The sequence below is a fragment of the Martes martes genome (genome assembly GCF_963455335.1).
Source record: "Martes martes genome assembly, chromosome: 7".
In the NCBI taxonomy this organism is placed as follows: Eukaryota; Metazoa; Chordata; class Mammalia; order Carnivora; family Mustelidae; genus Martes; species Martes martes.
This window is the reverse complement of record NC_137894.1, coordinates 124602016-124615568: the sequence shown is the minus strand read 5'-3', so window position 1 is coordinate 124615568 and position 13553 is coordinate 124602016. Positions and strand designations below refer to the sequence as shown.

Genomic DNA, 13553 nt, shown 5'->3' with positions numbered 1-13553 from the left:
ATACAGAGATAAGACCTGGTTCTTAACACATACTCATTTATGACCTGAAAAAGGATATATATGTATTTAATTCATAAATGGCTTCCAGAATGCCACAAGTTTGAATTACAACATCAGTGCATACTGGTAAATGGCCCAGAGCAAAATCTGTGCACAGCAACACATCAAAAGAAAATGCAAACAGAAGGATGAGCATCAGAGTGAAGGCAGAGGAGATTGTTAGAAAGACAAAAGAAATCAGTTCAACATGCTCCAGAAATAAAAACAAGATCTGGTGAAATAAACAGATCCCTGGTTACAAGAACCCTATGAAAGAGAGGTAGAGGATGGGAGAGCCTTACCATAGCCAGGAACAAACAGTCACTTACACATCATTATTCTCTGATTGTGTCTACCAAGCAACTTTTTGGTTACTAATTTATATAACCCAGGTATAGAAAATTGGGAGACTGGTGCCCCGCATAGAAGTGTTTAAATATCCATATAGAGCCCCCACACGGTACATCAATGAGCTGGCACTCTTTTATACACTGTCTTCTGATGGGTTTGTTAGTATGAACCAGTCTCCTGGGCCACATTAATTCTAGGACACAGAAAATTCAAGTTCCCAGATGTAAGAACAAGACCTTGAAACATGAGGTCTTCACCAAGGTAAGGATATCGAGGTCAGATTTGTCTTAGTGACAGGGCAGCCTTCTTCTGAAGTCCCCTATCTCTTTCATTTCAACTCATCTTGAAATTTTAAAGACATATACCTAGATACTTTAAGGCAGTGTGAAAAATGTGCAATAAGAATATTAGTGATGTGAGTAAGAGGACGGGGTACAGAAGGAAGGACTTTCACTTATAGCTGCTATAGTAGAAGGCGGCTTCAGGAAGGAAAAGGCTTAGGATTTCCACAAAAAGAGGACATTACAGAAATAGTGAACAATGGGAACAAAGAAAAAAGAAAATGGAAATAAGTAGGAAAGTTAAAGAGAAAAAGACTGTGTATAAGGTTTTGGAGGAAAGGTCTTAGGAAGTTGAGATTAAAGAGAAAGAGACTAGTGATTGAACAAACCACAAGGAAGAGGACTGCAGCAAATGTTTTGGGGTCTGACCAATAGTCACATTTTGTGCATGTTTTCTTATTTATATTTAGGTTTTAAAAAGAAACTAAAGAAGATTAATATTCATTATAGACTGCATAAGGCAACACCAATTGTTTTTCCAAAGAGAGAGAGCGAGCACAAGTAGGACAGAGGGAGACAATCTTAAGGAAGCTCCAAGCCCAGCACTGAACCCAACGTAGGGCTTGATCTTATGACCCTGAGATCATGACCCAAGCCAAAACCAGGAGTCGACGCTTAACCAACAGCCATCCAGGGGCCCCCAACAACAAATATTTTTGAAAAATAAAGCAGAAACCAAATGCTTTTCAATTAAATTTCAATCAAATACCCAACAGAAGTCACATTGAGTGACCTATGACTGTTATCTTCACCAAGTCTACTCTAGACGTCATTTTGAGAACAGCTTGGAGATATTCAAAGGGCCTTCACAAGGTATGAAAAGCCATAATCAGAAGCATCACAAAATCTAAAAGAATGGATATAAAATTTAGGTAATTATTTTATTGTTAAAAATAAAGTCAGGGGGAAAAAATAAAACCGGTTAATGGTAATTTCTTCCAGAATAAACAATGTCTTTTTATAATTCCTTTTTGATGGCAACTGGGAGAAAAAAATCTTTCATCCTCTAAAAGGAATTTGAATCAGATTTGAGACAAACTCAAAGAACTTTATGCATCAATTTTAGAATATCACACACACAGACAGGGAAATTTTCCAGCTTTTGTTCCTTGCCATGTCACCACCATCTAGAACAGTGCCTGGCATGTAATGAACAGTCATTAAGTATGTGGTATGTGAGTAAATGTTCAATCTCTCTGTCCAACTGTCTTTCACATCCAAACCCGTACAACCAATCCAAACTAACCCAAGAGAATGCCAACTCTTTCCCTAACCCAGGTGAAATGTTAAAAGAGCCATTGTTAGGACAAGGGGAAAGCAGGCTCTTTGAACAAAAGCATTATTAGATTATTATAATTTTTTAAATGCCTATGAATGTGAGATTTTTTTTCATATGATTCTGCAAGTGGTAAATGAAATGAAACAATGGAAAGGAAGGGAGGGAAGAAGGACAGAACAATATGTCATTATAAACAGCTTAGCAAAGTGATTTCTCTACCTTTGATACTTATTAACATAGTATATTTTTAATTTTTAATATTTAACTTTGGAAAAATAATATTTTAGCACTTTTGTCATCAGGATCAAAGGCTAAAATAATTAATACCCATGAAGCAAATTTTAGAAGTCCTACAATTACAATTGTTCTGATAATATTTCTGATAAATATTTATTATACATGTAGAGGGCTTTGTAAAAAGTATGCCAATATTTCATTATCTTCATAATCTGAATCTTGATCCAAATCTAAAATACATTTTCCACTGATGCACTGACAAGATGAAAGAGAAAGTCAAACTTCAGTAACATTAAATATTTCCTTTGGATTATATAAAGTCAGGTGTCTTTAACACCAATTTTCTACCTTTCATTGTAATTTAGAAAATTCTTCAAATGTGGTATCTTATTACAACTAGAATACAACTCCACTAATAAAAACAGATACGTAAGAGGACTGATACATATCTATTTCCAAATGTGTCATCCAAGTTTGATATAATATACATAATTATATCAGAATTAAGACATTTCCTTTTTATAAAGTTCTTTCTTTTGATTACTAATAGTTTTGAATAATTATCCCAATTCTGCCTCATGTAGAGCTGTGGGAGATTTAAAAACCTTTATGGTACCTTTTTTTGCTGTGCGAGTTTCACCCCCAAAATAAATGATAATTCACCATTCCTTCAAGAAAGACCCCTTCTATCTGAAGGAAGGGCTTGATTGCCACTACAAAAAAATATTTTCAAGTTTAATAGGTTCCTGTGTTAAGGTCCCAATGAAAGAGAAATGAATCCATAGACATATCTATGTATAATTAAAGTAGTCATCTACATAACTTTACAGTATGCTAGAGTTCATAAAATACCACAAACTTTCTATCAAAACTTCATTAAGCAATTCTCTGAAACAAAACTAAAGTCAGTTGAATACAACTTAAAAATAGCAAAGTCACCTCTATTTGTGCTGCAAACTGTGCTTTCTCCTTGTCTCTTCGCTCCATGCACCGTTTCGCTTCCTCTAACTCAGATGCCATTGCACTGAAGTTCAGCTGCACCCTCAAATCTGACATCTGCTTCTCCAGATTCTCTTTTTCCTGCTCAACCCCTTGAAAGAGAAAAATGTAAAGCTTGATTGTTGTTCTTTATTCACAGGAGAATGTACTTTCAAATGGTACAAAGCCTTGATGTTCTAATATTCCAGCTAACATAACCCACTTATTAACACTGTCACTCAACAGACTTTTCAGAATTTGCCAGCCTATTGTTTCAAGTCTCACTCAGTATTCTAAAATATATACACTGATGTGTTATCCAATATTATTCTATTTTGATAATAAAACTCGAAATGTTATCGGATTTCTAGTACAATTGAGCTCAGGAAAATCCTACATATTTTTTCTTTGGCTTTCATTAAATCTCTACCTCCAAATTCTAACACACAAATACTAAAAGAATGTTCAACTAAGTTATACATTAGCTGAAAGTTACTGAAGTTGACACACAAAACAATTCTTTCTTGCAAATGAAACAAATGATACTGTTAAATCTCTGTGTATGATCACTAACTAACTTACTAATCCTGGAGACTACCACCTGAAATTATATCACTGAACAATACAGACAGACTTAGTATTTAATTCAACATACTTGGTCTGTGATGCACAGGACACTGTAATATCATCTTCTTCAAACATAATTACACAAAAACCTTTTCTCAATAACCTTATACTCTAAGAATAGAAATAAGATATATAAACTACATCCTTAAGTCTAAGATGCCAAAAATTGGAACATGTATTATCAATTTAACTGTTTTTCTAGTAGTTTCCTTTCCAGGAAAGGAAAAGAAGGAAACACTAGCAAATTAAATTTATACATCATTCATAAGACACATGTGAACTTAAGAGTTACCTAAGTGTTCAAAATTGTACATCATGGACATACATGGGTAGAAGATACATAGGCATTTTAATAGCATGATAAAAGCAATGACAGATACTACACAGATATTTTACAGATACAGTTATCATACAGAAATAGTACAAAGGATAGAGTGATTAACGCTATCTTGATGAAAAACTCAGGTAGAAAGACATAGAAAGTAAGTTAGATTTAAAGAATAAATACAGAATGTCACCAAGCAAAGGAGATGGAGAGTTGGGGTGATAATTCAGGGAAAGGAAGCGGTATAAGGCACAGAGATACAATACTGGATTTAATTTTCAGATAAATGCACTCAGCACTTCCACATAGCTACCACATATGAGGGAAGGAAGAGGGACAGTGAGCAAGGTGTTTACACATTGCTAGGGAGCTTAGAAATTATCCTATAGACCAGGAGGTAGCACACATTTTCTGTAAATGGTCAGATGGTAAATATTTTAGCCTTATGATCTCTGTCACAACTACTCAACTCTGCCATTGCATTGCACAAGTAACCTGGACAGTGAATAAATGAATGGGAACAGCTGTATTCCAATAGAGCTTATTTACAAGTCTGGATTTGACCCTTGGGCCGTACTCTGCAAAGTCCTGCTCGGTTTCCAACCTGAAAATATGCATATCTGTTTATGTGTAAAAGTATTTATTCATTTTACAAATACATATTTTAAATTTTATATTTAGATAGGTATAAATAGGCATATGTGTGTGCATATAATATATATCTTTAGAGTGTCTATCTTAATATATGGACATATTTCAGGATATATATTAGAGTATATACAAAGTAACAGGAAGATATACAAAATATGGAGATATTAATACATACAAATACATGTATAAATACATATACATAATTTGTGAAACATATATTTAATGTGGAAACATAGTAATTTGATAAGTTTCATAATCTAGATGCACATAAAATAGTATGGATATATATAAATATATACTTAGGCACACATACATACATATATAATGAAACATTTAGCAAAATTAAAATACTGAAAACGTAAGATATAAAATAAAAATCGTGTCACAAACACTCTCCTCTCACACCCAGGGGATTGTCTCACACACTTCACTTTGAAGAACACTTGCTACAAACATGATGGGTCAGTACAGCATAGCAGTTCAGAATTCAGGTTTGGGGAGAAAGAGATTCAGGTCTGTTACTTCCCATAACTATGACCTTAGGTAATCTCTTTATTCTTCAGTCTTTTTTTTTTTCCCTAACTCATTCAAATGAGAATAAGACTAGTACCCTTCTTATAGTGTTAGTTCTTAGAACTTAGAACTGAAGTTCTAAGAACTAATGAAAAGCAAAATGCTGCATATATAGTAAGAGCTCAATAACATATAGCAAAAGGTTTTAAGCAAGAGTAACATGAATGGATCGGAGAAAGACAACTATCATATGATCTCCCTGATATGAGGAAATGGAGATGCAACGTGGGGGGTCTGGGGGGTAGGAAAAGAATAAACGAAATAAGATGGGATCGGGAGGGAGACAAACCATAAGAGACTCTTAATGTCACAAAACAAACTGAGGGGGGCTAAGGGGTGGGGGGTAGGGAGAGGGTGGTGGGGTTATGGACGTTGGGGACGGTATGTGCTAATGGTGAGTGCTGTGAAGTGTGTAAACCTGGCGATTCACAGACCTGTACCCCTGGGGCTAATAATACATTATATTTTTATAAAAAAAAATTTTTTAAAAAGAGTGACATGAATGGTTTGTGGCTTAGAAAGCATCCCTTTAGTAGCAGCAGTATCGAAGACAGATCATAGAGGAACTAGAATAAGAGGGTAATACAAATGTGACAAAGCATGCCTAAACTGGGACAGTGGGAATAAAAAAGATGGGCCAAATTCAAGAAATACCACGATCTATAAATAGGCAAGGATGAAGCAGAAGGAGGAGAGAAGGAATAATTTCTGATGTTCTTTGTAATCAAGTCTTGGCTACTTGGATAAAGGATAGTGGCACAAACTGAAACAGGAAATAAAAACAGTTTGTGAGGAAAGGATTTGTTGACTGGTGCATTATGTGGAATAGCACAGAGAGATGTCCAATGAGAGACTCCAACTGGGGGGCTAAAGATTAGTGGACTCAAGATTTCATTACAGGTGACAGCTAAAGCGTAAGATTTAACTAACAACCTCTAGGGAGAAATATTAAGTGAGAAACCCCATAAAGATGATCCTAGACAACACTCAGTATTTAAAAGACAAGCTGTAAACAAACAGAAAAGATTCAAACGAAAAGAATGAAAATAAGGAACTCAGAAGAACCAGGAAAGGGGCACCTGGGTGGCTCAGTGGGTTGAGCCTCTGCTTTCGGCTCGGGTCATGATCCCGGGGTCCTGGGATCGAGCCCCGCATCGGGCTCTCTGCTCAGCAGGGAACCTGCTTCTCCCTTCCTATCTGCCTGCCTCTCTGCCTACTTGTGATTTCTCTCTCTGTCAAATAAAAAATTAAATAATAAAAAAAAAAAAAAAAGAAGAAGAACCAGGAAAGAGTAGAAACATGGAAGTCAGTTAAAGAGTTCCAAGAAGCAAGAGGAAAAAACTGGGATCAAGTTAAGAAAAGTAATAGCATGATTCCTTTGACTTTGACTCAGAAGACTACTAGTAAAGTAAGGTTGATTTCATTTTTTATTTTTTCAAAGACTTATTTATTTGAGAGAGAGAGGGAGAGAGAGAGAACAAGCAGGGGTAGTGGCAGTGGGAGAAGCAGACTCCCCGTAGAGCAGGCAGCCCAACGCAGGGCTAGATCCTAGGACCCTGGGATCATGACCTGAGCCAAAGGAAGACTTAACTGAGCCACCCAGGTGCCCCAGCAAAGTCGATTTTAAAAACAGATGTGGGGGGTGCCTGGGTGGCTCAGTGGGTTAAAGCCTCTGTCTTCAGCTCAGGTCATGATCTCAGGATCCTGGGATCAAGCCCCGCATCGGGCTCTCTGCTCAGTGGGGAGACTGCTTCCTCCTCTCTCTCTCTGCCTACCTCTCTGCCTACTTGTGATCTCTGTCTGTCAAATAAATAAAATCTTTAAAAAATAATAATAATAATAAATAAATAAATAAAAACGATGTGGAAGTTACTTTGCAACCAGTGGAGGAACAAACAGCAACCAGAGTGTGACTACGAGTGTGATTTTTTATGCAGATTCAAAAAAAAAAAAATACAAGTATTCATAAAGATGAAAATTTTAGAACATTAAGAGAAGGTGAAGAAGTTCATTGTCATATTGATATGAGACCTTCTAGATATTTTTAAACCTTGTAAGAAGTTAAGAAAAGTGACATTCTTCTAGTCTTCAAAGACTTACACCAAGAATAACTAGATTTTTTATAAGGAAAGAAAACATGTAACAAATGTACCACAGTCTTTTTCCAAACAAAATAAGTGTTAAGTGTTACATAAGTCTTATGTGCATCTTTATGAATATTTGATGAATAATCAAAAACCTTGGGATTTTACTTTTAAAAATAAATTTTAAAATATTTGATGTCAAAATATATTTCAGTTATATCACATGAAACTTAAGTGAACTTAATGGCATGCAATTATGTTAGGATAGGTATGCCAGAATTTGCCTAGTGAATATTTTCTGGCAATGTGGAAATTCTAACTTGGGCAACATACTGAGTTATATGTGGGGAATCTAGGAAAATATTTATCTTTCCTGATTTTGATAGTACACCAAATGCCCCCAAGAGTTTCTCCAATAATTCAGATATTTGAGTAGGAAGCTTCCTTATGGAAAGAATTTATAAGCTGAGCAATCTGGACTAGTCTATTAGAAACCATTATAAAATTTCAATATTACTATTTCTGTTACAAGTAAACTTCCAAAAAGAAATACATCTAGACTCACTAAATTCCACAACCTAAATCAATACCACCACTAAAAAGGTATTCTATTTCTCAAACACAAAATATTCTTAATCTACATAAGAAAAAGCCGGTCATATGGTTCATGACCACTTTTGCCAGATGATTAATTTCTGTCACGGATCTTGATCAAAAAAAGACAGGATCTCAAATTTTAATTGTACATATTTCACATTGGGATAAAAAAAATGAAAACATAGGTAGGGGTACTTCCAATTTAAGTACAAGGAGAAGTACACACACACATATTTAGGCATGGAAATAAGAAGCTGGAAAAAATTCCACAACTAGCTTTGCTGGCTCTTTCTAGGAGAAAGCCCCCATGAGATAAATATGTCTGAAATGGGTTTAAAAATAAAGCAGAAGAGAGATTAAAATTGGATGTTAATATCGGCAATGAACAAGTTAAATCTGAAATTAAAAACATAATACCATTTACATTTGCATCCAAAGAAAATACTTAAATATAAATCTAACAAAATCTGTATGACAAAAACTATAAAACTCTGATGAAAGAAATCATAGTTGAAGGAAATAAATGGAGAGACAGTTCATGTTCGTGGATAGGAAGACACAATGCTGCCAAATGTCAGTTCTTCCCAACCTGATCTACATATTCAATGCAATCCCAATCAAAATCCCAGCAAGTTATTTTGTAAATATCAACAAACTAATCCTAAAAATATATGGAGATGTGAAGAATCCAGAACAGCCAATGCAGAAGGACAAAGCTGGAAGACTAACATTATCCAAGTTCAAGACATACCATAAAGCTACAATAATCAAGAGTGTGGTAAGAACAACAACAACAAAAAATAGACAAATACATCAATGAAACAGAACAGAGGCCCAGAAATAAAGCAACATCAAAGCAGTCAACTGATCTCTGACAAAGTAGCAAAGACAATACAGTAGAGAAAATGTTGTTTTCAACAAATAGTGTAGGGCTGAACAACCGGACACCCACATGAAAAAAAAAAAAAAATTCTAGATACAGACTTCTACGCATGGAAATAAGAATTCCTTTTACAGGAGTTAATTCAAAATGGATCACAGACCCAAATATAAAACACAAAATTACAAAACTTTTAGAAGACAGGCAAAGTTGTGGATGACCTTGAGTTTGATGATGACTTTTCAGGTAGAAGACAGAATTATCACCCATGAAAGAAATAACTGATAACCTGAACTTCATTAAAATTAAAACTTCTCAGTTCTGCAAAAGACACAGGCAAAAGAATGAAAAGACAAGCTACAGACTGAGAAATTATTTGCAAAGACATAGGTTGTTATCTAAAATATCAAGAGGACTCTTAAAATTCAACAAGAAGCCAACCAACCTGCCTAAAAAATGAGCCAAAGACCTTAATGAATATCTCATTAAAGAAGATATACAGGTGAAAAATATGCATAATAAAAGATGCTCCACATCATATGTTATCAGGGAAATGTAAATTAAAACAAAGATACCAGGGGAGCCTGGGTGGCTCAGTCCTTAAGCGTCAGCCTTCAGCTCAGGTCATGATCTCAGGGTCCTGGGATCGAGCGCACATCAGGCTCCCTGCTCAGAGGGAAGCCTGCTTCTCCTTCTCCCACACCCTCTCCCTCTCCTACTCCCCCTGCTCCCACTCCTCACTGTGTCTCTCTCTGTCAAATTAAAAAAAAAAAAAAAAAAAAAGATACTATTACGAACCTATTAGAATAGCCAAAATCTAGAACACTTGACAACTGCAAATACTGACAAAAATGTGGGACAACAGGAACTCTCATTCATTGCTGGTGGGAATGAAGAAATGATACAGCCACTTTGAAAGACAGTTTGAAGGATTCTTACAAAACTAAATATACTCTGATCATACAATCCAGCAATCATGTTCTTCGGTATTTACTCAAAGTAAATGAAAACTTCTTTCCATACAAAAACCTATATACAGATGTTTGGTTTATAGCAGCTTTACTCATAATTGCCAAAATTTGGAAGCAACCAAGTGGTCTTCAGTAGGTGAATAGATAAATAAACTGTGGTACATTCAGACAATGCCAAAAAAAAAAAAAAAAAAAAAGAGGGAGAGATACAGAACTACCAAGCCATGAAAAGACATGGAGGAAGCTTAAAGGTATATTACTAAATGAAAGAAGCCAATCTGAAACACTGTATGATTCAACTATATTAGATTCTAGAAAAGGCAAAACTATGGTAACAGTAAAAAGATCTGGTTGCCAGTGGTTAGAGGGGAGAGGGGGATGAAAAGGTGGAGCACAAGGGATTTTTAAGACAGGGAAATCACTCTATGATACTGTAATGGTGCCTAAATTTCATTTATACATTGTCCAATCCCACAGAATACACAACACCAAGAATGAATCCTAATGCAAACGATGGACTTCAAATGACAATGATATATCAAGGGTACGTACACATCAGTTATAACAAACATACTTCCAGTGAGAGGAATTTGATCATAGGGGAGGCTATGCATGTGTGGGAACAGGGGGCAAAGAGAATAATCTTAGTACCTTCTGCTCAATACTGCTATAAACACAAATCTAAAAGATAAGGTCTGAAAAAATATCGATGCTAAATTATGATTAGCTTTTGAATAACTTTGTTTTAGATCAAGAAATAAGATGATGAGAGCACAATGTATGAGATGCAATTCTGAAAATGGGAAGTATTAAAGAAAGATTAAAAAAAAAAAAAACCACACATTTACAAATCAGAATTATACCTCTCCTAAACCTCCAGTCATCTCCTTGTTCATCCTGAAGGTTCAACTGTTGCTTGGACATCTGAGATACTTGATGTTGTAAACCTTTTCGATCACCTTCTGCTTTCATAAGTTGTGTACGGAGCTCTTCCACCTAAATACATACAGTCAAAAATGACACTTCCATCAGTTTTAAATGCGGGAAAAGAATAACTGAACTTACAAATTATTTCAAATTATTTTTCTAGGGAAAAATATTACTTCTAACGGGCTATTGTCAGCACAAGTTGAAGCCAAGTTAATCTCCTTGTTATGCCAAGCACAGTGGAATAGTCTCTTGCTCTATTTCTTTACACCTCCCATTCCTTCCACAAAGAATGAATGTCTTTTCCCCTTCTCTGTGTCTACTGAGACAAAGAATTTGACACCAAAGGGGAAAAAAAATCCTTTATTGTGAACTCAGTCCACTCTACTACTATTAACCCAAGTACCCCCATAACTGTTTTTCTACTTTTCACTCCTTTTCTATGAATATGGTCTATTGATTGATAAACTCAAATGAAAAGATCACAATTTAGCATATTTTAATATCAAAGTAATGTTCAAAATAAGAAATAAATGCTGCTGAATAAACTATAAACTCCTTGAGGTCAGTGACTATGTTATTCGTCTCTATTTCTAAAGACTAGCAAATTGCCTAGCACATTTCAGATATGTCCCCAGGAACCATTAAACAAATTAGGAGTCTCAAAAAGACTCAGTTAAAGTCACAATGACAACCTGAACACAGTAAACTTTTACTTCAAAAGATGAGATCAGAAATCACAAGTCAGAGTTCAGGAAAAAAAAAAAATTAGAGTGGAAAGCACTACAAATATAAACTTTCAAAAATGAAAGTTCAGACTTTGTATGAATAGCTGCAGAACAAAGCCAGTGAACATTTTTAAAGGTTTTGCAAAAGAGGTATTATGGTGTATTTTCAGCACTAATTGTCAAAATGTTTAAGCATCTATGATGCCTGACATCTTTGCCTACCTAGCAGACTACAGAGCGAGTTATGTAAGCCACACCTCAGAACAGAGAAAGGTATGAGTGCGGTTTATATTAAACACAGACAGAGAGGCAGTTAGAAACCTATATGCCCTTATCCATTTGTATGTAAGTTACTGAGGTTTAAATAGCAGAAGCACCAAACTCTCATTATAGCCTAATGGGTTGCAAAATGTTATGTTTTAAAATTAAGCTTTATCTTTGGTTAAAAGGGACAGGTAGCATCTTGAAAACATAAATATAAGACAATGCAAATATGTAAGGGTCTGTTTCATGTATTTTATTTCTTCCTTCACTCTCCAATGCCTCCTTGAATAAAATTAAGCCCCTGGGAAAATTTTATCTTACACATCCACTCTCATTTTTACACTGGTTATGCTAAGAGAGATAAATCCTAAATTGGAGCAGCAATCAGCAAGACACACTAGCACAGTGGGAACTTGGTCCGTGTTTTGTACCAGCTTGTTCTGACTCATCCTGAAAGGATTTCATCCTTTGCTTATGTGTTTTAATATACATTCCTTAGGAGAAAAAAAAAATTCTAGACCTTCGTGGGTTTTTTCTACCTTTCACAAAGACATTTAACAGAAAAGGAGACTCAATCCTTATTTAATTTAAAAGCAGATTATCATAGCTTGCATAGACTTACCTGATGCAGAAGTGTTTCTCTGCTGCCTTCTGACTGATTCAATAACCTTCGGGATACCTCTAATTCCTGTTCAAGCTAAAGTTTCAACAAAGGATAAAGAAAAATATCCAGTGGAGCAGAAAATAACTAAATTATTATGGACATAGTTTAAGAGGAGAAAACTGGAGAATTTTTCAGAAGATATTTACAGCTAATATGAAAAAATATCTTGCTATCAAAACATCAATGTCTCCACGAAAATGTTATTTGCATAACAAAAAGTGAACCAGACGAGACCTCAGGGGGTCAGTTCCATCTCAACTATGACACTCTTTTCCTTAGGTCTCCTTTCTGTCATCTCTAAAATAAGGACTTTATATTAGACAGTCTCAGAGATTCTTTCCAGTTCTAAATCATTGTAATCTAAATTCCAAAGCAATTTTGTCCTTTGGTACATGTAATGTCATATGAACTGAATTAGAATAAAACTTGAAGGACCCAATGACTAAAGTATATTTCATCCAACTGGTGATTTTGTATATTCTTAATATTCCAACATTCCTAATATTTCCCATTATTCATGACATTCCTAAAATTAAAGACATTTAAGATTTCCTTAATAATATAATCATAAAACAAATATTCACAGAAAATGTGCTAGTTAGATGACCAAACACCTGAAAAGTGTGAATGTGCCTAGCTTACTACAAGTTGAAAATATAATGATGTGAAGGGGAGAGGAATATGCCACCACCCTCTCTGCCCTGCCCCAAACATGCCTCTTTGGTGTAAGGATTTTTTTGAGCTGAAGAGAATCAAGACCCAAAGACTCAGGAAAAGTTTTTACTTATCCCTTAATTGCATTAAAGAATTTAGAGAGAGAGTCTGTACTAGAAAGAGTGCTATTACCAAAGATAAGTTTTTATCTATGAAAGACTTATCTGTGAAACAAAGCAAACATTTGTTTACCAAACATTTGCTCTTCTCCTCTTCCGGTGATTTGTCTTTCTCCCATTTGAAGCCCAAGATCCTCTGTCCCATTTCCTCAACTCAGAATGGTATATAAGCCTCAACTGCCTGTCTGCCTTTGAGCTCATATT

At 35.2% G+C, this 13553-nt stretch overlaps 1 protein-coding gene across 1 annotated transcript in view; it reads right to left on the bottom strand.

Annotated features, from left to right (window-relative positions):
• CEP128 (centrosomal protein 128) overlaps window positions 1–13553 on the bottom strand; it is a 396464-nt gene that overhangs the window by 304810 nt on the left and 78101 nt on the right. The window contains exons 11-13 of the mRNA XM_080808359.1: window positions 12475–12549; window positions 10797–10929; window positions 3187–3338 (exon numbers count right to left, since the gene is read on the bottom strand). Coding sequence (XP_080664485.1) covers window positions 3187–3338; window positions 10797–10929; window positions 12475–12549 — 360 coding nt within the window. The remainder of the gene's footprint in view (window positions 1–3186; window positions 3339–10796; window positions 10930–12474; window positions 12550–13553) is intronic.